This window comes from Monodelphis domestica, chromosome 3, assembly GCF_027887165.1.
Source record: "Monodelphis domestica isolate mMonDom1 chromosome 3, mMonDom1.pri, whole genome shotgun sequence".
Lineage (NCBI taxonomy): Eukaryota > Metazoa > Chordata > Mammalia > Didelphimorphia > Didelphidae > Monodelphis > Monodelphis domestica.
Genome location: NC_077229.1, coordinates 80,124,039 through 80,151,027, shown reverse-complemented (window position 1 = coordinate 80,151,027; position 26,989 = coordinate 80,124,039). Strand labels below are relative to the sequence as shown.

The following is a 26,989-nucleotide window of genomic DNA, read 5'->3' as shown; positions in this document are numbered from 1 at the left end:
GTCAGGCGCGAGGGAGTCAGAGTCGCCCGGTCCTCCGGCCCTGCAGAGGGCGCAGTGTCCTAACCCTCCCGCTAAGCAGAGAGGCGGAGTTAGTTTTCGGCTAATCGCCGCGCCGCGCGGGCAGGAGGGCGGAGCTAGCGTCCTGGAAGCAAAGATGGCGGCGCCCGTAGAAGTGGCGGTATGTACGGACTCGGCGGGCCAGCTGTGGAACTGCGCTGTGTGGGAGCTGCACTCCGGGACCAGCCTCCACACGTACCGGGGCGGGCAGACAGGGCCCCGTAGCCTCGCGTTGCTCAACGGCGAGCACCTACTGGCAGGACAGCTTGGCAAGAACTACATCTGCGCCTGGGAGCTGCAGCGGAAGGTTGGCGCAGGCGCGCGGAGAGGGAAGGCGCGAGAGCCGCCGTGGGGAGGAGAGGGGAAAGGAGAGGCCTGCGTTGAGCTGCGAAAGTTCGGTTTCGGCGGCCGCACTCGCGCTACTGCTCGGAAACGGTGGAGTGAGAGAGAGATTGGGGAGGAGAGGTGAAAGCTCTGCTGATGGGCTCCTAAGAGGGTGGGGAAGAGCGCGTGGACATTCGGCGGGGGAGGGGAGAGGGAAAGAGGAGAGGAGGGGCTGAGCCGATTCGAGGCTCCCATTGGTTGCGTTAATCCTCTCCTCCCCCGTGCGTGCCTCGCTCCCTCCGAACGTGCTCCTCCCCCTAATGTTTCACTATCCTTTTCTCCATCCGAAAGTCTCATCTCTTCTCTCCCTCAGCCCAATCACCCCCTCTTCCTCTTTCCCAAACTCCCTCCTTTCTTTTCCTTTTGAAGGAGCTGTGGAAAGCTTGGTGGCCAGCTTTGACTGCCTCCTCTCACCAGCTGGGAGACCTTGGATAAGTCATTTCCCCACCTCTGGCCCTCAGTTTCTAAACTCTGCGGAGGGCGTGCACCATTTGATCTCAGAGGCCCCTTCTGGGTTTCTAGTCTATCAAATATTCATTTATTTAAGCTCCAACTATGCTAACGACTGCACCCAATAAGCTTACCTTAAGCTGGAGGGCCCCCTTCCCCACGGTATAAAGAAAATATTGGGGCTAGAGGTAGAGAATTTTGACTGTAATTAATAACTATTGAGCACTTAGTATGCTCAAGGCTCTGGAGATACAAAAGGCAAAATGAGAAAAGTTTATGCCCTCAAAGAACTTACATTCTGCTGGAGGAGACAACTCAAGCAGAAAATACTGGGACTGGGTACAGAGAAACTGATTAATAAGTAACAACAGTTATTAAGCTTCTCTAATGTCTCAGGCACTGAGCTGTGTTGAGTTTACAAAGAAAAGCAAAAAACCAAACACTTGAGGAGCTCATATTGGAACAAGCATTTATTAACCACATACCTGGCATTGTGCTATGTATTTTGCAAATATCAGTTTATCCTTACAACCTGGTGAGGTAGGTGCTGTTTTTATCCCTGTTTTACAGTTGAACAAAATAGAGGTAAAAGAAGGTGACTTGCCCCGAGTCACCCAGTGCCTGAGGCTAGAATTAAATTCAAATAATTTAAATTTAAATCTTCCTGGCTACAGGCCCAGCACTATTCACCACTACACCTAACTGGGAGATGGGAAGGGCTAGGTTCAGAATATAAATGAGATGATGAATAGAAGGCAGGTACTAGAATTATTGGTAGGGAGAGCTCCTAGATAAGAAAACTCCTATCAATGCTATCATCATCTTCCCTGCAATTTTTATCTTTCAGGAACTATCTTTCTGTCTTAGAATCACTACTGTTTATTGGTTCCAAGACTGAAGAGCAGTAAGGGCTAGGCAGTGGAAGGTTAAGTGACTTGTCCAGGGTCCTATAGCTAAGAAGTGTCTGAGGCCAGATTACCTTGTCTATTCTTGTTAGAAGCAGGACTTAAATCCTAGTCTTACTGGCTCCAAGTTCATCTCTATCAGAGTCAAATAAGTCAGCATTTATTAAGCTCCTTCCATGTGCTAGGATAGAAAGATAAGCAAAAATATGATCCCTCTTTTCAAGGAGATCACAATGCTACAAGGGAAACAACATGAAAACATCTATGTACAAATAAGATACATAAATCTCTACTCCAGGGTCCCTCTCTTCTACACAATATACCCAAAGTAAAATGTTGTGGTTGAAGCACCAGTAACTGAGGGAATTGTCAGTGTTGACATGTGGATGGGGATGTGTGCATGTGCCAATAAAAACATACAAAGGGAAAGTGAACAGTCTGGGAAAGGTCTCCTGGAGGAGGACTCTTCCATGATTACCTGAGCTTTGAAGGCTTCTGGAGATCCTACCTCCTCCCCCTTACCAGAGACTAGAGCATACTCTGTCTCTTCTCCTTTCTACATCCAGAGGCAAAACAGCTCCTCATGCTTCTTACCATAGCTGGGAGTAGCTCCTTGGACAATATCTCTTCTCTCTACTCCCATGGGCATCATTTTAGTTTAGTATTTCGTTTGAGCCCCTGTGCTAATTGCTAGGCAAACGAAGACCAAAATAAAACCCTGAAATGAACTGTCCACACATTCTACTGGCATATAGTGTCTTTTTATATTATAATAAAACCTCATGTTCATCTCACTGCTTCTGGTTTCTCCCAGTCTTCTTCCCTCAAAATAATCTTTCTTTTGCACAAGTCTGACCTTCACAGACTACCCACACTATAAGATAACATACATATACCATAGCCTGTCTTTATCCTGCATGGCTGCTCCCTGCTCTTTTAGCCTTAGTTTATACTGCTTACCTTGACGCTTTTCATATACAAAGCCATCCATTGTATCCGAATTATAGCCCTTTTTCCTCTTAACTCCCCTTCTTAACTTTTCTCTCTAAATTTCTCTTAGGGCATTAAAAAAAAAATTGCTTCTTTGCCCCCATCATGAACCATTTTCTTGTGTTTGTGCCCTAGTGTCATTCCCCCCAACCCCAAGGGGATATAAACTCCTAGGGGATAGATTATATTATATTTGAAGTAAAAATATGAATACTGTATGTACTCTGTATTTTAATCACAAATGTGCCAGAAAGTTGTTAATTAACATTATCCTAAATTCAGGTATTATTATTTTTGGGAGAAAAATGCCCAGACTAGCAGAATCGCCTCAAGTCTTTGGACATCTCTCTCTCTCTAGGCAGTCTGAGACCTTATTTATAGGAATCTTGAACAAAGAAAAGGTCACATGTTCAATGCAGTTTGGGGTTAACCTTCTACTCTATTTAATAGAATAGTAGTCACTTAATTGGCTCTTAAAACCACTCCTTTCCTCCTTTGCTGCTTCTGACTTGGGTTCTGAGTGTTCTCCCTGTGTTTAATCCCCTTTATCCCTTCCGAATGGGAACAGAGGTTTTGCTTAAATGGTTGTAACCTTCATCTTTTCTGGGGTTAGGGAAGACTCAGATCTTAATTAGACAAAACGCATTTCCTAGTCACAGTTTGGGCCTTAGCTTTTGTTTTTATCCTTATAAGCAGTCAGGAAAGGACTTGAGACTAGAGAAATAACAGTTTTTTTAATGTTTCCTATTTGTATTCCTAATACCTTGTACATAGAAGGTATTAAATAAGTGTTTGAATTCCTTTCCCATTATCTAAGACTCTTAAATGTCTTTGCATAATATCAGATTTAGAGAGTGCCTTCAGTTTTCAAGAGACTAGACTTGTGAACACCTCTGATGTTGCTAAGGTGAATATCACAATAAAGAGAATCACACAAATTTTTTGGTTTCCCAGTGCATATAAAAGTTATATTTTACTCTATAGTCTCTTAAGTGTGCAGTAGGTCAAAAAAGCAAAATACCGGAACTTAAAAATAGTTTTGTTCCTAAAGCAATGTTTTTGTTCCTAAAAATGTTCCTTAAAAAATGCTCACTATCTTCTGAGCCTTTGGTGAGTTGTAATCTTTTTGCCTTGCCTTGATGTTGTTGGATATTGGCCATATGGGGTGGTGGTTGCTGAAGATGGGGTGGCTGTGGCAATTTCTTAAAATAAGACCACAGTCAAATTTGCCACACTAATTGATTCTTTCACTTGAACTCTTAGAGGTCACTGTTGAGTTAGTAACTGGCTTGATTTCAACATTATTGTTTCTCAAATAAGGAGGCCTGAAAAGAGATGCCTGTTGGTGAAGCATTCAGAACATGCACAACATTTATTCTTTTAAGTTCACTATCTTATATGGGCACAGTTCCTGACACCCCAAATTACAAATTAGTAATAGCAAAGATTGTTGATCATAGATCACCATAACATACAATAATAATGAAAACGTTTGAAATAATGTGAGAATTATCAAAATATAACAGAGACCTGTGAGCACATGTTGTTGGGAAAATGGCGCTAATAAATTTGCTTGATGCAAGATTGCCACAAGTCTTCAACTTGTTTTTTTAAAAAGCAATACTTGCAAAGCACAATAAAATGAGGTTTGCCCAAAAACTTCTTAGTCATCTCTAAACCAGGCTGTTTGCCTCTGGGCTCTGAGATGCAGCTTTCACCCCATCTTTCCCAGAGCTAGGCCGTGCCTCCCTATCACCCCCTTTTCTAGCTCTCCCTTCTGTGCTGTCTCCCTCCTACTAGAATGTAAGGCCCTCTCCCATTCACCTGTTTGTGTCCTCTGGGCAGTGGTAAGTATTTAATGAATGCTTTTTTTCCATTCATTAATTCATGTGCTGCTTCTCCTGTTTTATCTATGAAGAAGCTAAGACTCAGGTTTAAGTGACTTGCTCAAAGCTGCCAACTAGTTGTTGTTGGAGACCAGATGTTCCCCAGGTCTCTGCTGACTCCCAGGTGTAACCATTTACACATCTTTCTGCCTCTATGTAGCAAGAAATATGGACACAGAAGCCATCCTCTGAGAAGTGATTGTCTGACAATAGCAATCCAACCCAGATCCCACTTGTCTTTTCTTGACTGCCTGGGAATTGTAGCCTTTGGGATGGAGGGCACTGGAGGGTCCGTTGTCTTACTCAAATTAAGGTGTCCCTGTCCACATTCTTGACAAGCCTGGCCTGACCCAGGGACGGGCCTCTCACCTTCCATCCTCCATTCCAGAAAGGGGGGTGGGGGGGGGGGGGGGTCTGCTGTTCAAATTGTAGTCTTGTTATTCAGGGAAAGATAAAGAATGAGTCTCTCCATTAACTCCATGCCCATTCCATCTGTGTTGTATTCCCCATAGGATCAGCTTCAACAGAAGATTGTATGCCCCGGGCTGGTGACATGTCTGACTGCAGCTCCAAATGGCCTCTATGTCCTGGCGGGCATCGCAGAGAGCATATACTTATGGGAGGTAAGGAGATTGAAGGGTGGACAGCACTGGCTGGATCAGTACTGTTTTAATGACAGAATTATCTGGCCTTGTCTGTTGGCACTCATACTTTTGAGTCCCTGTCTTCTTAGACCATAATCAAGAATCCCTCCTGTCTTTTCTAGCATTGTCCAAAAATCTGGTTGTTTATGTTGTTCTTTTGGGGAAGGGGTGGGGTGTGTTTATGTAGTGCCTTTGGTGTGCCAGGCCCTGTGCTCAATGCTTTTTACAAATATTATATGAAGTAGGTGCTATTATTATTGTCTTTGTTGAGGAAACTAAGGTAGAAAGAAGCTCCACTCTGCTTCACTTCATCTTAGTCAACCCAGGCTTCTCTTGGCATTTCTTACTACACAGGAATATTCTGTTCCCCTCATGTACCACACCTGACTTTGCCATCCTCTAACCAATGGGCATCTCCTTTGTTTAAGGGAAGTATGTTTCACAGTGCATGTTACATAACAAAGAGATTTGTGATCCTCCTCTCCTTTCTCCCCCCTCCACCCCCCATTACAACATTATGGGGCATTGTTTTTGAACCCTCTTTTCCCCAGTTATACTTCTTAATGATTCTCCAGAGGGGATTTGTTAACTGCTTGTTCATCCCCCTGATCAAATGTAAGGTTCCCTGCCTTCTGACTATAGATAGGGCAAAGGCTATTTGTTATCCCATTCTCCTGGTGGAAAAAACCAAGAGAATAGGATTAGGACATGAGGCAGGAGCATAATGTATATTTTTCTGTTGTCTTGTGAGGTTCACATTGACCCAGGTGGAGTAAATCATGGAATAAGTGTTTGTGATGACATTTTACAGAGGAGGACACCAAGAGAGGGGCCCTCTGATGACTAGGGTCGAATTTTGAGAGGAAGCAAGAGAGCTCAATTCCTCCACCTCCAAATGCAGTACACTTGCCTCTGTAGTATCTCAGCAGAACACCATAGTTGGTTCCAGCATCATTCTCTTGCCATGGTTACAGGGATTGTGGTAGGATCAAAAATGACATTAAAACTTGTCCCTAGCTCCAGAGACTGGGTGACCTCTTGTCACAGATGCTGTATGTAAAGGGCATGCCTGCTTCTGACAGGGATTGTATTAGAGGACTACTAAGGGTCCTTCTCTTATTCAGTGATTGCTTTCATCCTGGAAACTCAAAACATTTATAATTTTTATAACCCTTTGGGGAAAGGGAAGTTGTCTGAAGCTTAACAGAATGGGACAGAAATAGAGAGTTGTGTAATAAGAATTTCATCATTGGTTGCCTAGAGTCATAGAATCTTTGAGTTGGGAAGGAACCCCAGAAGGCTATCAATACCTGCCACCCCCACACATTATCCCATTCTTCTATAAACCTTTTCTACACTCTTATTAACCTACAGTCACTGAGCCAATCGGCACCCAGGATACAGAACACAGTGCTGTGATTGGTTGCCTTTCGTTCCATTAGCCAATAGTGTGCCACAATAAGTATAACTACAATACAGAATTAGATTTTTTTTTTAAACCTGAGAAACAATGAAGCCTCAATAAGTGAACTGCAGTATAGTGAGGGATGATTGTAAATGACTACTTCTACCCTAGACCTTCCCAGAAAGTCAGCCCACAGGCAATAGGAAAGGGGGTTATCAGCAAAGTCAATAGGCACGAACTGAGATGGGCCAGAATGATCAGAATCCCATGGAGAGGGGGCTTGAAACCCCTGGGGAGCAGCACAAACACAGCCCAGGCACCCAGAGGTTCTCAGATGCCATGGAGGGTCCCTGAAGAACTCCTCTCAACCCCAAAGAACCAAGGGGGCCCAGCCTCAGGAATGGAGTTCAGTTCAGAAGTCCAAGTGACCCAGGGCAAGACCAAGCAAGATGAACCACCTCACCCAGAGCACAACAAACCCTTATTGCCTTTTGTTTTTTTTAAACCAAAGATGAACATTTAGGTTTCATATCCAACTTTTTGCAATGGAAATGTTTGTGGGCTTTTTGGTGTTTTAAGTTCAAATTTTGAAAATAGAATTAATTTAAAAAAAAATTAGGCACCATGGATGGCATAATGCATACGACAATGGGCATGAGATGGGTTCAAGTCTTGCCTTAGACACTAGCCATGTGAGTCTAGCAAGTCACTTAACCACACTGGGCTTCCGTTTCCCCCTCTATAAAATGGGGGAGTTAGACTAGATGGCATCCAAGATCCGTTGGAGCTCTAGATTTAGCATGCCATATACTCCAGAAGGAGGAACTCCCTCAGGGATCATCTCATCTGATTGTTAGGATTTTTTCCTTAAGCCAACATCTGCACTTTTGCAGCTTCTGCCTATTGTTCGTAGTTCTCTGGCCAAGTAGAAAAAATCATATCCATCTTCCACAGGACAGCCCCAAGCCAGCTGCCCTGCTGTCTTCCTCAGTCCCTTCAGAGACTTCCCTTGTGATGACTGAGGCCCTTCACTGGCCTGGGCTCTGTCCCCTGGCAGTGCCAGCCAATATCTGAGACCTGGACACGGAGCTCCAGATACAGGAACAACAGTACGCATTTCTTGAGTTCCCTACTCCCGCTGTGATAAGTGCCAAGGATACAGAGAAAAGCAAGAGTCATTGCCCTTGAGCACACAGCCTGTCCCAGGAAGGCAGCATGCAGACAAGCCAGTAGCACCATCATTCCCACATCCCAGCACATCTCCCCACAAAGCAACCTTGAGCTCTGTTGTGTTTCTTGGATGTCATTATCACGTGCTTCACTCTGAGCTTGTGGTCTTCTGACACCCCCAGACCTTTTTCAGAGTAGCTGCTCTCTAGCCATATTGCCCATATTGATTTTCTTCTTTATACCCCGCTCCCTTGGGGCTGCAACAGATTCTAGTGGCCACCCATAGGGCACAGCTGCAGACCTGACTGGATGCTACATCGTTGGCTAAGTTCTTGGGATGTAGCATGGGGTGGCTGGGATGAGGTCTTGTTCCTTGGGACATTTTGGATGGGGAGCCTGTCTTAGAAATTATCTACCTTGACAGAAATCCTGCTACCTTTTGATTCAATATAAAATGAGCCTCAGGGACCAGCATCTTCTATTGTGCATGTATCATCTCACAACATCAGGCAGTCACCTAGCTGTGTGCCAGGAACAGGGCAGTAAAGCAGGTTGCAGCCCCACTGAGCCCATCTCTCCTCCATGTGAGGCTCCCATTCTGGTGACCGTCCTTGATCTCTTGGCCTGGTGTGCTCTGCCTGCTCGACGGCCCTGTTGTGTGATCACACATCTCTGCCGGCTCCTCTTGGCCCTCGCTTTTTGGGGAGGCGTTGACTTGCCGGGGCCCACGAGGCACCCCACTGCCCATCCGGGGGCTATCGCTGTTCAAACAGATGGGCCCTTGTTTCAGGGAGGAGCTGGAGTCATTCAGAGCCCTGCAGGTTTCCTCCTGTTGAAATCTGGGCCCGTCTCATCCATTCAGTCAGTCCGCTCAAGGCCTGTGTCCTGAGGACCAAAGCCATGGGCCGGCTGGCCATCAGCAGACTAGTGTGCTCTGCCCTTCCTTTGCTCCTTCATGGCTATCTTTTTCAGGATCGCTGCGTTGCATGGTCCCGGATCTCACTGAGGAGAGTCTGAACACCCCATGGCAGTAGCTGTTATTCATATCCTCCTTCTTAGAGCACATGCGGGATGCCAGGACGTGTCCTGCAGCGCTGTCAGAGGCCAAACCTTCCCCTCCCTGTGATGTGATTACCTAGTCAGCATCTGTAGAACAGGGTCTGGCCTGCATCTAGCTCGGCTCCCCGGCATTCATAATAAGAGTGATGATAACTCACTTTTATAGGCATGTCACAACTATCTTGTGAGGGACTATCATTATCCTCATTTTACAGATGAGGAAACCGAGGCAGAGAGCCCACAGCCACACAGCTAGTGTCTGAGGCCAGATTCAAGCTTGGGTTTTCCTGACTCGAGGCTCAATCCACTTTGTTGGCCACCTGGCTTCAGGGGAGCCTGGGGCCTTGTGTGGCCGGAGGCATTTAAACTATTTGCCAAATTAAGTGAATTTTAAATCCCATAAAACCACATTATGATCAGGCTCCATTTATGGATTTGGATAAATGCTTGGTTTTCCCTGAAAGGCTTTTTGCCTATTGCCTGAGCTTGCTGTTGAGACTGGGGACTTGGTTCTGATTCTCATTGCGGCCCTTGTTGAAGAGTTTTGGTCCACTTGAGGAAGCTTTGAGGGCAGTGCTTGAGCAGGCCCAGCTGGAGGGGCAAGACAGGGAGGGAGTACTGTACAGGGGGAGGCCCTTGAGTGCTGCCCCCTCCCCTGACCTCTTTGGGAGATGGGATTTTAAATTGAACCTCAAGTAGCCCATGGGGTAGCAGCATGGGTCCTGGGTGTGCGTTTGAGTCCCTGCCATGATAATTTACCATCTGACTGACTAAGGGCAGGTCATTTCTACCTTTCCTTGTTTCCTTGCCTTTAAAATGAGAGGATTGGGCAGCCTCAGAGATCTTTTCTAGCTCCAAGCTAAGGACATCTCCAATTCAGAGTTCCCCTGGACCCCCATCAGTTGAGACTGAATCCTTTCTCAGCGTTGGTGTAGATATTGTCTGTGACCACCAGAGGGCAGGCTCTGCCCTCTAGTAGAATCTGAGGCTGTGGGCCTCATTTTAGCAAAAAAAAAAAAGAGAGACCATTCCTACCCTCCAGGATGCTCTTCTCTGAAGTGGTCACAAGGAAATGCCAATGTGTGTGTGCCATAAATGTAAGATAATTTGAGGGACTTCTGGGTGGACGAGAGCAGGCCACCTTCAGCACTTGAGGTGGGCTTTACAGAGAGCTAGGGATTCTAAGGGAATGGGAGAGCATTCCAGGCATGGGAACCAGCCTGTGCACACACATGGAAGCCGGAAAGGGCTGTTCTATAAGGGCAGCAGCAAGTAGGCCATCCTGGCTAGAGCTTGTGTGCAACGACCTTTGCTGAGCCACTTTGTTGTTGTTGCTTCTGCTGGTGGGTTGTGTATGAGGTTTTGTTTGGGGGGATGGTTTTTATTTTTGTGTGTGTGTTTTTCCCTTTTGGCTAAAGAAAGAAACAAATTGATGAGAATGCAGTTCCCAAAAGTCACAGTGTAAGCATAGCACCAGGGACTTGGGATCCATGTGATGTGATCAGATGGCCAGCCTTGCAGGAAGGATGGGGCTTGAAGAGGGCTCTGGGGCCCCTTGGTCCCACTGGCACCTGAACAGGAGGCCCCTCTATAGCTCATCCTATAAGAAGCCATCCAGCCTTCACCAAGCCAGCTCAACTGGCTACCTTTGGCTGGATCTCACTGTTAGGAAGTTCTTTGTTTTTTGTTTTCAATTTATTATTTTTTAACATTCTTTTCTGCTCTAAATTCTTTCCCCTCCCTTCCATGAAGATGGCAAGTAATCTTCTCTGGAGGTGGACAGCATTTTTCATCCTGGGGCCTTTGGAATTATCTTAGATCATTGCATTGATCAGAGTAGCTTAAGTCTTTCTGGTTAGTCATCATACAGTATTGCTATTATTGTACATGATGTTCTCCTGGTTCTTCTCACTTACATCAGTTCATGTAAGTCCAGGTTTTCATGAAATCCTGCTTCTCATTTTTTATAGCATAATAGTTCCACCACAGCTTATTCAGTCATTCCCCAGCTGATGGGCATCTGTTAGGGAGTGTTTTGTTTTTTTTTTTAAACAAGACTAAATTCCCATCTTCCTGGGGTATCTTCCCTTCTGGAATGCCATCAGAGTACCTGACTGTCCTTTAGATCCTTTAGAAAGGATTGTTTTCCTTCCAGCCTGTGCCATTTTATTATGAGCTAGGGATATAAGAAAGCAGACTCTCCCAGTCTGCGCTCTCCAAAAGCTTGCTGGTAAATTTGGAGTGAGGCAGTGAAATTGGGAGCTGGGAGAGTCTTGGGGATGATTGCATGCCAAGGTGCTGACTTCAAGGACAGTAGATGGCAGAGAGGAGAGAGACCAGACAGGACGTGTACTTGGGCTTGCTCTAATAACTCCCATGTCTGTAGCAGTTTTAGGCTTTTACCATCTTTCTCTTGATATGAGGAAACTGAAACCCAGATCCATGACATGACTTTCCCAAGGTCAGAGAACCCACGTCCTCCTATGCCCAGCCTGGGTTTGTCCTGTCCCCCTACATGGCCAGCTCAGTTCTATTCCAGTCAGCTAAACACCAGGCACTGGGCCCAACACTAAAGATACCAAGAAAGGCAGGAAACCAGTCTCTGTACTCAAGAAGCTGGCATTCTACTGGGGAACTCCACAATGTCTGTGGTCCATTGAAGCTAACCATGTGCTTCACAAGAACCCCAGGAGAGAGAGTGCTGGAGTAATCATCCCCACTTATGGAAGGGGAAACAGCATTAATAAAGTGATGTTGCCAGCCACAGAATTCGGAACATTGGGGGTGATGATCCAGTTCTCCTGGCTCTGTCCCCTCTGCCCTGATTATCCACTGACTATGCTGCCTGGCACATTCCATTCCTGTCTATAGACCCAGAATCTCACTCATTTCTTTCTTCTCAGGTGTCTACAGGGAACCTTCTGGCCATCTTGAACCGACACTACCAAGACCTTTCCTGTCTGGCCTTCACTGATGATAGCAGTCATTTCCTCTCAGGTGGCAAAGACTGCCTAGCCTTGGTGTGGAGCCTTCATAGGTAATGAGGCCTTGGCCCTCCATCTCTATTGTCTTGGCCATCTATGGGCCTTCCTTAGCCATGTGGGAGTTTTTAATTTATTCCTCAGGATTTACTGCCTCTCTCTTTTTCTTTCCATCCCCCCAGTGTGTTGCAAGTAGAACAGTCCAAAGTTCCTGATCCCCGACATGTGTGGTCTCAACATACACTTCCCATCACAGACCTACACTGTGGTTTTGGGGGGCCTTTGGCCCGAGCTGCCACTGCCTCCTTGGACCAGACAGTGAAGGTGAGAAAGACCTGGCCTGCTTCTACTTCCTAGAATCCTTGTTCTTTAAAAGCCCTGACTGACTTGTCAGTGACCATAATGTGGTCAGGCTGAAGTCTCTGAATAGTTAATGTCTTCCTGGTTCAGTCCCAGGACATGTCTTTTGCAGTCAATTCAGGTTTGGGCTTTTGTTTTTAAGTGATGGAGTCTTGCCAATACCAGCCAGCTTTTATTTTTCCTGTCTCTTAAGAGCTCTGAGGTGTTCAAATAGTTTCTAATCCCCTTGTAGGTTTATAGCTTCTCCTTGTTCAGAGGGAAGTTGCATGATTAACACATCTAGACTTCTGCCTGCTTGGTAATTCCCATTCATCTAGCAGAGATAATCTGGCCCCCTTTCCAGAAAAATTTCCAGGAGATTTGAGGGGCACGTCCCCACCATTAGTTTGTACAAGGTGATAGGTAAGAAGATGAAAGTCACCAGGGGTAAAAATGTTTGCTTCCCTGGCTAAAATGAGCCTGACAAGATCCATTGGGAGAATCTAGACAGCCTGGGCAGAGTTTAGCAAATGACTTAAAGGGAAAGGGGGAATCAGACCATTTCAGAGAATGGGTCTTAGGTGGCTCAACCTGAGATACATGTAGTCAGATGCAAGGGGACATGATTCCCTGGTTCCCTACCCCCTCCATTCTCATTGGTTGGTTGTTATTAATCTTCTCTGCTCTCTCTCAACCTAGATCTCTTGCATCATCAGCAATGTTTTGTTTTATTTAGGGTAGATATTCTTAGTGTCATGGATTCAGAAATAGGAGGCATTTTAATGATTCTCTTGTCCAAATCTGTCATTTCGCCAATTTACAGATGAATAAACTGAGGCCCAGAAATTTAACCAGGCTCTCATAATCCAAATAATGTATTATTTAAGGAAAGAAATACTTCTTAAGCTATGAAAATTCCTAGAGCAACAGACATATTGGCATTTCAGTCCTCCATCCCCAACCCCTTCCCAAGAGCTTGACAGAAGGCTTTGCCTGCCTGTCATTTGTAGCCATGGAATGGGAAGTGAAAATGGGAAGCCTGCAAAGCTGAAGAGAGGAACTAGAACTAGAAAATTGTCTCTGCACTCAATGTCTGGTGGGTGCCTTTGTTGCTTGAGTAAGAACCTGGGTTTGATTCCTGATTCTGCAGCTTTACCACCTTGGTGACTTTGGACAAGTCTCTCCTCACTCATAAAATAAAGAGGTGATTGGATAATGTCCAAGGCTCCTTCTGCTTCTAGATGTTAGGACCCCAGATGCCTTAGATTCTGCTTCAGACCAGGTATGCTCCTCTATAGTCTGGTCCTCCTTGGGTTCTTAGTGTAACCTGATTGTTCTCCTCCCCTAGCTGTGGGAGATCTCTTCTGGGGAGCTGCTTCTCTCTGTTCTTTTCGATATGGCCATCATGTCTGTGACGATGGATTTGGCTGAGTACCACCTCTTCTGTGGGGGCACTGATGGCTCTGTGTTCCAAGTTGACCTTTTCTCTTGGGTGAGTATTGGGGAAAGCTTGGGGTTGGTCACTGGAAGAGAAGCCAGCAGTCCCTTATTCCCTCCTGATTTTAGGATTGTGTGTGCTTAAGATTTATCTGAGGTTCTGGGCTGGTTTTCCTAGGGATTTTTTTCTGACTACCTTCACATCCCCCTACTTGGCAGGCAGCCAAGTCAAGAACATTAAGTCTTTCACTGACCCAGTTTCCCTCCTGACCAAGCCCAAGTAACTACAATTTGGAACCTCCCAAGTGCCCATCTTCCCTGGTATATTAGGCAGTGCAAAGTGTGCTGGGCTTAGAGTCAAGACCTAAGTTCAAAATCTGACCCTGACTTTTAGCTTTGTGAGCACCAGGAAGTCATATAATATCTCTAGCTTCAGTTTACATATATGTTCAATGGGGATAATAATGATACCTTCAGCACCTGCATCCTAGGGCTGTCGTGAGGCTCAGAGGGACTGACCACGGATGGAGTATGCTTTGCAAGCTCTAAGGAGTTCTCTAAATGCCTGTTATCTGCGCATCTGCTGTGATCTTGGCCCCTCCTTTACCTCATCCTATTCTCTTTCCTTCTTGCTTGACCCCTGTAGCCTGGGCAGAGAGAGAAGACTTTCCGCACTGAACAGGAGAATGGCAAGCTATTCAAAGGACACCGGTGAGGGGGCTGACACAGGGGAAGTGGGCTTCTCTGTGCTCATGAATAAAGTCATGTTGCCTAGGCTATCATTTATTCTGTTTCCTCAGAACTCAGATACTCTTCTCTGTCCCTCTGTCCCTAGGAACCAGGTGACTTGTCTCTCAGTGTCAGCAGATGGCAGCCTATTACTGTCAGGCTCCCACGATGAAACGGTGAGGTTGTGGGATATCCAGAGCAAGCAATGCCTTCGGACTGTGAGCCACAAAGGTAGGAAAGAGTCCTTAAACCACAGGACTTACTTCTTTTTCTCTGAGAATGCTTGTAGTGCCACTGGGCATTGACACACTGCCCATCTTCTAGGGACATGGACAGGAGAGGAAGAAGGCAGCTTGAGATGGGGAACCAGGTTCTTTGTGATCTAAGAAATTGAGCTGCTCAGTATTCTCAAACAAATGTTTCTGTCTCTGCTTATGAAACTGGTAGTCTTGAGTCCCTAGCCAAGAAAGGAGGACCAGACATTAAGTTTTTAAGAACATCTTTTGTTTGTCATCATAGTTATCCCAAGAAACCCTCCCCCATTGATTGATATATTAGAAAGGTTCCAAAACATGGGCAATGTAACCTCTGTGGCCTCCCACCTTGGGGAATGTCTTCTCATTTCTCTTCATTCAAGGCCCGCTTGATCTTTGTAATTTTGTAACTTTATTTTGTGTGTGGCATCATTGTTGTCACTGTGTATATTGTTATCTTGACTGTTGAGTTCATGTTAATCTTTCCCTTGCTTCTCTGTATTCATAACATCCATCATTTCTTACAGCACAGTCGTATTCCATTCACATGCCATACTTTATTTAGATATTCCTCAATCCATGGGCAACACTTTGTTCTCACAAAAAGTGCTATTAATATTTGGGTGTATTTTCCTCCCTTGACGGTTGATATGGTGGTTAGTCTTGCCAAATTGTTTGCTTGTTTTTGTTGCAAGAAATGGCTTGCTGGATGAGGACAGGGGATGTTTGGAAAAGAAGGTGATGTAAAAACATTTTTTTGTTTGGTTTATAAAGAAAGAATTAAGCACTCTAAGGCCCTGGAAAGTGAGAGCTGACCAATGGGGCCCAGTTTGAGGAAGTTGTGCATCTTAGTCTGTCTCTGCAGGGAGCATGTGCTGTTCCCATTCCCATTGAGCACAGGAGAGAAGTGGTGTGTAGTCCAAAACTATCCAATCTCAGATATGGATCCTACTTGAATTGTGGAAGAGAGGGGAGAACCCCTACTCCCAAAGAGCCTGTAACCTCATCTGTCAGTAGCTCCCTTTTCCTTCCTCCACTAGACAAGTCTTTAGATTCCTTTCTGTTTTTCCCTCTGGGATTCATACAGCTGCCACATCATCAATAAATTCTCTTTGGGGACTGGAGACCTGTGCTTTTTGCATCAGTTCTTGTTCCTCCAGGAGTTGACCTGCCTTTGCTCCAAGAAGTTACCTTGTTAAGAGACTTTTTTTGAACCTTCATTTCTCCGTGAAGCATCCTCTTGGTGTAGGGTAATGGAAAGAGTGAAATTAATAGGGGGTCATCAGTGCCCTTTAGCAGAGCAAGTCTTGTCCAGCAGCTCAATCCTAGCACTTCTTCATGCCCCCTTTTAGGCAGAGGATCATACATGAATCCATTTAAGAAATCTTAGCCTGCCTTTTAGACCAACCACAGAAAGCTCAGAGAAGGACAGGCTGCCTCAGCTCTCTTGTTCCCATCGATCTGCTGGATCTAAGGAAGAAAGGCAGATCAAGTCTGTCATGCCCTAAGAGATTGTGAGGGTGTTTGGTCTGTCATTCTTCTCTGGGCCTGGTTGCTATCTGGCTCAGCCTCCCCACTGACTAGACTGCCTTCAGCAATTCAGGAGACATTTATTAAGCTCAAGCAGGATGTCAGATAACTCATCTAAGCTCCTGGACAGGAAAGAAAATGGAAGTTTAGGGCTTAAGCCAGGACAGAGCAGTCCTCCAAGGATACCTGCAATGTACGTGACACCCATTAGAGATATTTCCTTTCCTACTCTCAATCCCTAGTGGCTTTGAGTAGGTCTGGAGTCAGAGATATAACTTTAATTTGCCCTTATCCCTTAAGTTAGTTGCTTCTTGGCACTAGTAGGCATTTGTACAGTTGCCAGAATAGGGGATTTAAAACTGGAAGGAGTGTTCAGAGACCTCTGAGTCTGATCCTAGGTTTATTCCACCCTACTTAAGATCACAGATTGCCTCCAGGTTCCTTAACACAGGGTCTACCACCCACCCCAGAGTCAAAATAGACTAAATACCTTCCAGTTGCCTCTGGGAGCCATTTATTTATGGGATTTATCAGGCCTGTTTTCTCTCCTAAGACCCCAAAGAGCTCTTTGCTAATTGCCTTTTTGAAATGATACATGACCTGTGAATGGACTCCAAAGGAAAGTATGAATAGGGGCTTTGATAATAAATCCTCAACAGCAGCACGAAAAGAAAGAAAAGAATGGGAAGTTCCTTTTCTCCTTCAGCACCCAGACATGGCAACAGGATTGCTTGTAGGGTGCATAACTCTCTCTTCTGGAGCCTGAAGTTCTACAGATATTTGTCTTGGAGAAGCTGGTTCCTCTTCCCTTCCCTTGCATTGTCTTTAGCCCACCCTTTGCTTTTGCCACTCTGGCCAATTGGAATGGGAAAGTTTCATTCTACAGTTTCTCCAGCCCTCTGGATCTTCTGAGGAGACATCTCATAAGAGGGACATTAAGCCCCTGGTATGTATGACCCTCCGGCCTTGTCTCCTTGGTGGCTCTTCTGGAGGCCAGAGGAGAAAGTTTACTACAAGAGTCCTGTAGTCAGAGAGCATTAGAGCAAGAAAAGACTTCAGAGATGATTCAGTCCATCTTTCCCTGCCAGTAGGGAGCGAGCTAAGCAGTACCACTCTCTGGGATGACTACCCCAGGGACAAGAGAGGACTCACAGCCTTCATGGACAGACAGGCAGAAGCCATTAAAACTCACTTTCCTCCGCTGCCTCAGAGACCCTTGGTTTCATCAGTGCCTGACAGGGTTGGCTGGTGAAGCTGGGGAGTGGGGGTGGAGATAGTTCTTCTCAGTATCACATTTGTAAGTCCAAAAAAACAAAGTACAGAGGATTATGGGAGAAACCAATTTATGGAACTCCAATTGTCATAATACATTTGTTCTTAATTACTCTGTGTGTGTGTTATTTGTTTGTTTGTTTGTTTGTTTGTTTTGAGAAGTTCATAGAGCTCAGTATAGGATCCCCTGGTCTCAAGATTGATGACTGTCTTAAGAGTTCTTGAGGCCCCAGACCTCCAGTAGTGGTTGGGGAGAACTTCTTGAGACATATCCAGACTGTCTCTCCAGCAGTGGACAAACTGTCCTCTGTCATTGGGCCAAGACAGGAAGCCCTTCTCGCTTCAGAAAGAAGCTGCCAAAGCTGGCTGGACATCCTTGGTTGAGTACAAGGTGCAGAAGCCCATGGTGCCATGGCAAGTTGGAACTTGGGTACCTTGAAAGAGATGGCTAATGAAGCTCCACCCAGAATGTCCTGTGGACTTACAGATGTCCCTAACTGGAGAGTTTTCAGGAGTCTAGGAATTGGTTGATAAATATTTTGGTAGATCTGGCTTCCCTTGTTAATGCTCTGCTTTTTATTTTGTGCATTTAAAATTTGATTCTGAAACAAGATCCCTAGGCCTCACGCCTGCCTGCCACCCTCCTGTAAAAGAAGCCCTGCTCCAGAGCTTGGGGGTCCTTCCCAGCTCCAGCCTGCTGTTCTCCAGTTTTAGAATGGGAGTCCTGAAGCTTGTTTTCTCCCTTTGGCTTCTCTTCTCACTAGGTTTTTTCCTTTTCTTTTCACAGCAAAGCTTCCTCTGAATCTAGCTTTGAATTCACCGTATGACAATGTACATTTGATTTCTCGAGGACCTAGTTAGTATTCTCATTTTTAACTAACAAGGAGACCAAGCTAGGTGATTTCTAAGGCCTCTTTGAGTTCTGACATTTTCTGAGTCTGTGACTTCCTTTGAGATTGCTAAGATGGCAGCCTAGGGATGCAGTGAACTAGTCAAGTTTGGGGAAATTGAGCAGGTCACAGCTTCTGGCCAGAGGAGCCAGGCCCATGAGTGGTCACTGCATTTCCAGCCTGGGCAAGGAAGGGAGACCCATTCTCTTCACTGTCTCTTTTCTTCCCCCTCCTCCACCCTCCACTTCCAAAAAAAAAAAGTTTGATAGGTGGGTGCTGTGGGATACTGTTCCCCAGGGATCCCTCATTTCTATCTTTGTTCAGGAGTATGTTCAGATTTGGACAGGGGAGAGGATGGAGTAGCCCCAGTTCAACATTGGCAAAGTATTGGCATGCATGCCAGCCCTGGCACAGGCGTGCCGCTCTGTTCCCCCTCTTCTCAGTTCCTGAGGACATTTTTTGCATACCCACTCCTCCATCCAGTCACCCAAAGGGAGTACTTCCTCCCCTTGCTCTCTTGGATAATTCTAGAGGGCTCACAGACAGCTTGAAGTTGCCCTCTGAGCACATAAACTTGAAAATCTTTATCAATGCTGTTCTAGGTCATGGTATGGCACAGGTGGCAGTGGGTGAAATTAAGAAGTTAACTGCTTCTCTGCACACGCGCACACACACACACACAGAGTGCTTAAAACAGCTGGAGTTTTCCGCCTTGGTTGCTGAGTCTAAACTTAGTGTTTGGGAGGATGTATCTGAGAAGGTGTCCCCATTTCCTTCTGTAGGTCCTGTCACCAATGCCTTCATCGTGTTAGCCCCAGCCAGCATGTTCAACCCAGACTGCAAGCCAGCCCTGCCCCTGCCCAAGTTCAGCAAGAACCTTCTTGGAACTGAGAGCAGTGAAGGATCAGGGACTGAGGCCGTGATGCTACGTCTAGGGGTGCACCGGCAGGTATGTGTGTGTCTGACAGGATGGGGCCTGAGGAGGGAAGCTAGCCTGCCTGAGGTTTTCTGTGACCAAGGAGTCGCATTGCCTGTCCTCATCTGTGAAGTGGGCAAAATGGTGGTGGTGATGGTGGTGGTAGTAAAAAAGTGCCTTAGAAGCCTTGAAGGGCTACATCAAGGAGAGTCAAATTCTCTGTCAGCCAGTAGCCTGGGCCTTCCAGGATATGGTGTCCCCTTGGGTGCTTCCTACCAGTGCTGCTACCTCAGTCTCTATTTGACCTGAAAACTTGTTCTTGTTCTCCTTAGTGCCTCAAAGCAAGGAATTGGGGGTGGTGGGGTAGGGTGGGAGAGGTCTGACAAGTTTGCAGAGGGCACAGGTATTCTGTTACAGATCACTGGAATCTCCTCCCAAGATTTATTTGTCTGGCCTCCCATTACCAAAAGCTTAAACCCTAAGAGGATCTCAGAGAGCGTCTAGGCTGACCCCTGTCAGAATAGGAATCCCCTCTCCCATGCCTTGGCACATAGTAGTTGCTTAGTAAATGCTCATTGATTAATTGCTCCCCAGCAAGTGACCTCCAGCTTCTAGACTGAGCAACAGTCTGTTTTCCTCTAACTTCTACCTGGGATTCTTGGTTGGACCCTGTGGCCCCCAGACCTAATCTCTGTTCCATTTGATGGGTCTTCAACTATTTGAAGACCATGCTAGTGTCCTTCCTCATTCTTCGATTCAGGGTAAATATCCTTCCTTCCTTCAACCACTTCTTGTATAGTCTGATCCCCTTTATAACTGGAGGAATTCTAGCTTGTCACTGGCCTTCCTAAAACCCAAAGCCCATTACTCCAGATAGGATATTAAAGATGTCTAAGATCTTGTTTAGCTTTTTTTTTTTTACTATCATGCTACACTCTGACATACTGAGCTTGTATTCCACTAAGACCCCCTGCTCTTTTTCATAATAGCTTTTATCTGGCCTCTCCCCTTTTGGTAACTGTGGTTGCTTTATTCAATGTAGGAGGAGGACTTTACATTTATAGTCTTAGAGATTCAGCCTATCCTTGTCAAGGTCTTTTTGAATCTTGACTCTGTTAGCTAAATGTAGCACATTTGTGACATTTGTGAATTTAATAAGTGTGCCACCTATGCCTTGCTCCAAGTCATTACCAAAAATGACTAGCTGCACAGGGCTATGAGCATCTCTTGGGAATCCACAAAGACCTTCCTTTCTTCTTTCAGGGCTAAGCACCGCTGCTCCCTTATTATCCTGGGGCCAGTCACTAAATTGCCCCCCAAAAATGCCCCTTCCATATTCTCCCTGGCCTCCACCTGGCCCCCTTGTTCTTTGTATTTGAAAATTTTGTGTTGGCCATTGCCAATTTCCAGAGCAAAGCCTGGCTGATAGCAGTCAGTTCTGGTGATGTTTCATATTTATCCCACCCTCCTTCCTGGGCCCCTGGCAGAATTCAGCAAGGCTCGGAGCAGATTTAGAATACCCTGTGGGGGTGATGTGTAGACACTGGAACAGCGCATAGAGTACTAGGCTGGGGGTCAGGAAGACCTGGAGTGAGTCCCCTAACGCCTTTGTGTCTCCTGTAGTTCCCTAGTAATGACCAATAGTAATTGACCAGTCACCGCCCGCCCTCATGAAGGAAATGCCCACACTAGGAGCTCCCTTCACAGATTTATGTGGATCTCAGATGGCTTTAGAAGGGACCTTAGGGAGGACCTCATCCAGCCCTTTTGTTGTTTAGGTGGGGAAGCAGAAACCCAGGACACCGATCGGGGCCTGTGATCTCCCTGGTCATAGGATCATAGTTTTAGAGTTGATGGGGCCCTCGGGTCATCTGGTCACTGAGGCGCCGAGAGGGGAGTGATTGGCCAGGGTCACCAGTCTGGTAAGAAGGCCGGATCCCCGCTTCCCTTCTTTCCCTTCAGAGAGGGCACGCTCCTTTTAAGATTCTGGCTGGTTTTGTGAATTGCTGTATGGTCAGGGAAGGAAACCCCTCCCTCTGTGTGGCAGGCTGGCCTCCACATACTTGACCAAGCCAGGCTTCAGACAGGCAGCAGACATGCTACCCAGCCCCAGCCTTGCCTCGGACCCTACAGCCTGCCCAAACTTAGGCATTGCCTTAGAGAACCCAGGATCCCCTCCATGCGGCAGGCAAGCCCTGGAGGAGGAGTTGGTGTAGGGTGTGCGGTGGCAGCCACATGGAGTTCACCCCTCCAGTGATAAAAGACATTTCTTCCTGAAGTCTTTTCCCATGCTAGCCCTGTCCCCTGTTGGAGAGGAAATGTTTCTTTCTCGGGAGGCAGGACTTCTTTGTAGATAGAGCCAAAGTTAGGGTAATCTTGTATCTGGAGCTCAGAGACTAAAGTTGTTCCTCTCCATTTTCCCTTAATCCTAGGGAAGACTTGTGATTTAGCATCTGGCCCCAGAGACCCTCTTTGGAATACTTTACCTTTCATAGTTAGCAGGACGTCTACACATCATCTTGTAAGGTCAATGGGGCAAATGATATTGTCTCCATTTTAGAGATGAGCAGACCAAGGCTCAGAGGAAAGCCTCCCCCAGGTCACATAACCAGCCAGTGGCACAGCTGAGACTAGCATCTAGGTCTTCTGCCTCTCGTCTCTACCGTGTCACACAGATTCCTGAGGGAATTGGTGGTAGAAGGGTGCCCAGCTCCAGAGGCCTCACCCATACTCAGCCCCCAACCTGGGCCCACAGGGTAGCTGAATTCATCTGATAAGGCTCTTTAGACCGCCCTGTACCCCGAGTCACTTTCTCTTCTGTGTAGCTCTTCCATATGCTCTCCCAGCTATCTAGGGACAGCTTCAAAGCTTTTCACAGAATTTTAAAAAAGTTTCTAAATTAACTGGTTGTTTCTAAGGGAGATGTATTTTACATGTAATTGGGTGTTCTGGCTGCAGAGGAGAGCAGGCACTGACCCTGTGGTCCCTGCTGACCAGTGGGGAGGAGGGGTCTTTGGGATCATTGAGTCGCCACTCTGGTGATTCTTCTGCTCCTGGCTCAGTGACCTTGCCCAGCTTGTCCAGGGGACTTAGAAAGTGGAGTCATTGCCAGTTGGTGCTGCTATAGACCTGGGGCAGGCCAGAGACCACTCCTCAACTTGGCCTATGAGGGGCCTGCTGCCCAGGGGGAGGGGAGTCAGCGAGTGAACAACTGTCACCTAGTCTACCCCAGACACACTCTCCCCGCAGACATCTCTGGCTCTGATTGTGAAGGCATCCTCGTCAGGGTTGTTTTATCCATCTCCCAGACTTAAAACTCTGGGCTCTTCTTCCTCCTCCCTTCCTGTCCTGAGAGAAGCTGTGGGGAAAAGTTAGGGAGGTTGGACCTAGAGTCAGGAAGACCTGGGACCAGACTGCACCTCTGACACTTGTGGCCATGGGACCAAGCACAAGGTACAGGGGTGGTTGGCTCAGGTGAGAATAGAATGAAAGTGCTTTGCAAATTTATAGACTTTAAAGTGCTAAATAAATGTCAGTTGGAAAGAAGTGTGGCATCCTAGAGAAGGACAAGCCTTGCTTAGGCAATGCTGGAGTCTGTCCTAGTCTGTGCTTATACAACCATGGGCAAATCTTTTTTCTTTAATCCCTTATCCTTCTGTCTTAGAATTGGTACTAGGTATCTGTTCCAAAGCAAAAGAGCAATAATGCCCAGGCAGTGGATTTGAACCCAGGACCTCCCATTACTAGGCCTGGCACTCTATCCACAGATCCACCTAGTTGCCTCTAGTTTCCTTATCTTTAAAATGACAGGGTTGAACTTAATGGTCTCTAGGGCTCCTTCTAAATTTATGGTTCTGTGAGGCTAAAAGTGAGGAATCGACTAGCCCAGTGACACACAGGTGGATTTTAGCCTTTGGGCTCCTTATTAACCAGGCCATCGTGTGTTCTTTAATCGACAGCCCATTGTTGCTTAGAAGGGAAGGGGATTTAACCATCATGGGAGTGACAGGCCATCACTTGTGCTCCCTTCTTTTACTCCCTTGCCTATCCCCCATCTTCCCACTCTGGGCCTTTTGATATTCTCCTTCCCCCTCCCCCAATTCCTCCCTTACTGGAATGCTCTTCCTCCAGACTGCTCTGGCAGAGCCTTCCCTCAGATTCCACCATGTGCGCCTCTCTTAGTGCCACTGACCTCCTGAGATGACCCCCTGTTTGCCCCATACGTATTGTGTGTGTGCACGTAGCTCTTTGAATATTGTGAGCTCCTTGAGGTGAAAAGCCCTGTTTTGTGCCTTTCTTTGTATCTGCCCAGTGCTTGGCAAAGTGCCTGACATGCAGTGAGCAGTAATGAAATAGCCCTTGTCTGACTGGCTGCCTTTAATGATAACACGTAGCATGTTAAGGGAGCCGAAGCCTTGTAGGGACTAGAAGCCCTTGGACCCTATTGTGTCTGTCATTCAGTGTGATCTAGTAAAAAGAGCACAGGAAACCTGCTAATACTTTGGGTAAGTCCCTTCTTTCTGGGCCTCAGTTCCTCCCAGGGTCCCTTTGTAGATCCCCTCTAGTGCCAAACTCGACAGGGGTTGCCCTGACACTGGGTGCCCAGTTTGCCATTCTTGTCAGGTGCTCCCTGGCTTTCCAGAGAGCAGTCAGAGCTGTCAGGACTGATGGATTAACTCTGCCTAGAGGACGCCTCTGCAGAGAGTGGCCTTCCCAAGCTTAATGAAAGGCAGAACTTTCAGACAGCCCTGAGCCAAGAAACAAATCTTTTCCTGCAGGCATCAAAGAGCCTAGCCCATCTATCTCTTCCTGGGATTACCTACTGTCTAGAATGGCTGCCTAGATGGTGGCAGAGGCCTTCCCTGGAGGGATTTGTGCTCCCTCATCCTCCACACAGCATCTCCTACCCTAGGGATCCCCTTCCCTATTGTAGAACACAGCTCACTTCTCACTAGGCCACATTCTGTCTAGCTGGATAATGCTAAAGAATCTCAAGATTTAGCTGCAGCTTATTGAAGTCTCTTGAACCAGAGCCAGTGTCTAATCCTCCTCCAACCCCTTTTTACATAGAATGACAGGTTATCAAAACTGGGAATACCCTTAGAACACCCATATCAGAGCTGGGAGGGCCCTGGAACAATGGGATATCAGAGCTGAGAGGACCTCGAGAGACTGTGTGAGTTGGAAGGAACAATTCTCATCTTTTGGATGAGGAAATAGCCTGAAAAGAACTGAACTTGGCCATCTTGTGACTTGTAAAGTCAGATCATGGTCCCAGAGCCTTGGCTCAGTCCTGTGTTCTTTTGTGTAGCCTGCATAAATCAAGTTTATAACTGAAGACACAGGATCAAAGACATAGGAATCCAGGTGCCTCAGACTAGGCCTAGGGGTAGGTCCCAGGAGACCTGCTTCCCAACCCTCCCTCTTTCCTAAAACTTCCCCGTGTGGAAGAAAGAGCTTGACCTCTGAGAAGAGGAAAAGCTATGGCTGAAAATTTTGGAAACTTTTTCAGTAAGTTTTTACTGTCCCTTATTAGGCGGTTAGGTGTGGGGTTGATGTTGACCCCGGATTATAGTGAAATGGCAATAATTAAGGGTGGGATAAATGAATTGGAGAGAAAACGCCAACTTTTTACCTTTCCTAGGGATCTGAGAAGAGCTATTTGGAGAGAGCTGAGAAGCTGCATTCGGTGATGTGTACAACATTGGATAAGGTGAGTGTCCACCTGGAGGGCCTGAGCCTCCCCAGCCTTCTGTGTGATGGAGCTTGAACCCTATTCCCAGGGAGCTGACATCACTGGCTCTCCCTGTCCCAGAGCCACGATTCTCTGCTGGGGAAAGCTGTGCAGGTCACTTCAGAAATCCCCAGGGAGCTCCTGGCCTCCTACATGTTCAGTGTTGGGGTGCTTCAGAGCTCTAAGCCCCACCCAAAGGAGGAATCCCTTCTCCCTCCACTTGAACCCAGTGAGGGATCGTGAACACCAGCCTATTAGCTCATCATTGAACAACTCACGTTTTTCCTTGTGTCCTCTCAACATTGCCCTCTCTAGAACTTCTGCTCTTTGTCCGGGCCATTTCTTGTCCATGCCAGGTCTGTCTGGCACCAAAGTTAGGTGGCACCATCTGTGGGCGTGTTCTCTAAAGCCATTTAGTATCCTTCAGTGACTGTGGGGTCATCCTTGTGAGCACGCCTCCCCCTGAGGCAGAGTGACACCTCAGCAGCCGCTTCTTCTGGGGATTCAGGCCCCGGGGCAGCCTTGCTTAGCAGAGCAAGTCCTTGTGCAGCAGACCCAGAGTTTGTTGTGGGGTCATCTTCAGAACCTTCCCAACTTGGAAATGCCTCTCGTAGGGAGTGCTCTGCCATCATAGCCTCACAAACCAGAGAGGACGTTGGGCTTGGCAACCTTAACCCCTAGAAAACCCAGGAAGCTCTGTCAGGGTTTGAGCTTTCCTAAGCAAGACAGCCTCGAGCCGTTTGGCAAACCCCTGGCACCTTTGCTGGGGGGCTGCTTCCCTCCCCCACTCCATCGCACCTGAGGGCATTTGTCGCATCACCTGCCCCTCTGCCCAGTCGCCCAGTGGGAATGCTTCCTCTCTCCCCTTTCTGGGGCAAGTGCTCGTGTGCAGCATCAGGGTTAGAGTCACTGTCCTAGAGGTCCTTTTCTCACCTTTTTTCCTCTTCTCCCTCCAGAACTCCCTAGGGGACCAGGAACAGCTGAAAATCCGAGTAACAGAGCTGGAGGAAGAAGTGAACACCCTGCGGAAAATCAACAAAGACCTTTTTGATTTCTCCAGCCATATCATCACCAAGCTACCCAAGTGACTGCCACTGCCGCCAGCCCCTGGGCCTGCTGACGTCTGTGAGCTCTGGCGGCAGGACACGGTTCACCCCGCACGTGCTGGGACCCTCCCCCTCGGGGGGCAAGACTGAACGCATGGCCTTCATGCAATGGCTGGGCCAGGCAGGCGAGCGCACAGTGGTCAATAGCCATAGAATCTGCACTCGTGGTGAGAGCTGAGGCACAGGCTCTGTCTGCTCAGACACTGACCCTGTCGGTGTCGGGACTGCCGGTGGGGGGAGGGCTGAGAGAGGGGCCCAGTGCCCCAAGCAGGGGCTCCTGGGGCCACGTCTGGCACAGCTAGCACACGTTACCACCTGGCCGAGGGGCAATTTACACGTTTTAGTCCACAAGATCCTGGATTTTGATCAAAGAGCTTTTTTTCTCCTTCCTTTTCTCTCTTTCCTTCTCTCAGGTGAAGGCCCAAGCTCTCATCACTAACACCCCCATTCCCCAAGTCACTATACTTGTTACCCTGTAGTGGAGAGGGAACATTCCATATGAAGTAACTATTAGCCTCTCCCTACATTTGTTCTCCACAAGTTCTCCCCCTTCTTAAATACTGGGGAAAAGCAATAGACTATAAGCACGGTTGGAGGCTCCATGCTCACTAGTTGGCTCCAGGATCCCCAGCTTGACCAAGTCAGAGGTTCTGTATCGTGGACCTTTTGGAGCCCTGGCTGATACTGATGTAGTTTATCTAGGTCTCTGCCAGGCCCAGCTTGTTTTGTTTTGTTTACCCTGGAGACTTCTTGTTCTTTGTCTCAGGAAACATCTTTCTATACATATATAGAGAGAGTTGGGTTTTTTATTGTTCTGTTTGTTTTTTAAAACAAAAAAAAAAGGTCAAAAA

At 46.9% G+C, this 26,989-nt stretch overlaps 1 protein-coding gene across 1 annotated transcript; it reads left to right on the top strand.

Moving 5' to 3' along the window:
* The first annotated feature begins 107 nt into the window (after positions 1-107).
* WDR18 (WD repeat domain 18) lies at positions 108-26,989 on the top strand. Its single transcript, XM_007489385.3, has 10 exons — positions 108-364; positions 5,185-5,295; positions 11,854-11,987; positions 12,114-12,255; positions 13,619-13,762; positions 14,354-14,418; positions 14,543-14,667; positions 19,165-19,331; positions 24,943-25,011; positions 25,989-26,989. Exons 1-10 carry the CDS (start codon positions 155-157, stop codon positions 26,118-26,120), a joined length of 1,299 nt encoding a protein of 432 aa, XP_007489447.1. The 5' UTR covers positions 108-154; the 3' UTR covers positions 26,121-26,989.

Bases quoted from the DNA above. Each gene is read 5' to 3' on its own strand.
- WDR18 (XM_007489385.3), top strand. From the start codon at position 155: ATGGCGGCGCCCGTAGAAGTGGCGGTATGTACGGACTCGGCGGGCCAG. The intron at 12,256-13,618 runs GTGAGAAAGACC...CTCCTCCCCTAG, and splicing joins CCTTGGACCAGACAGTGAAG to CTGTGGGAGATCTCTTCTGG. The intron at 25,012-25,988 runs GTGAGTGTCCAC...TTCTCCCTCCAG, and splicing joins TGTGTACAACATTGGATAAG to AACTCCCTAGGGGACCAGGA.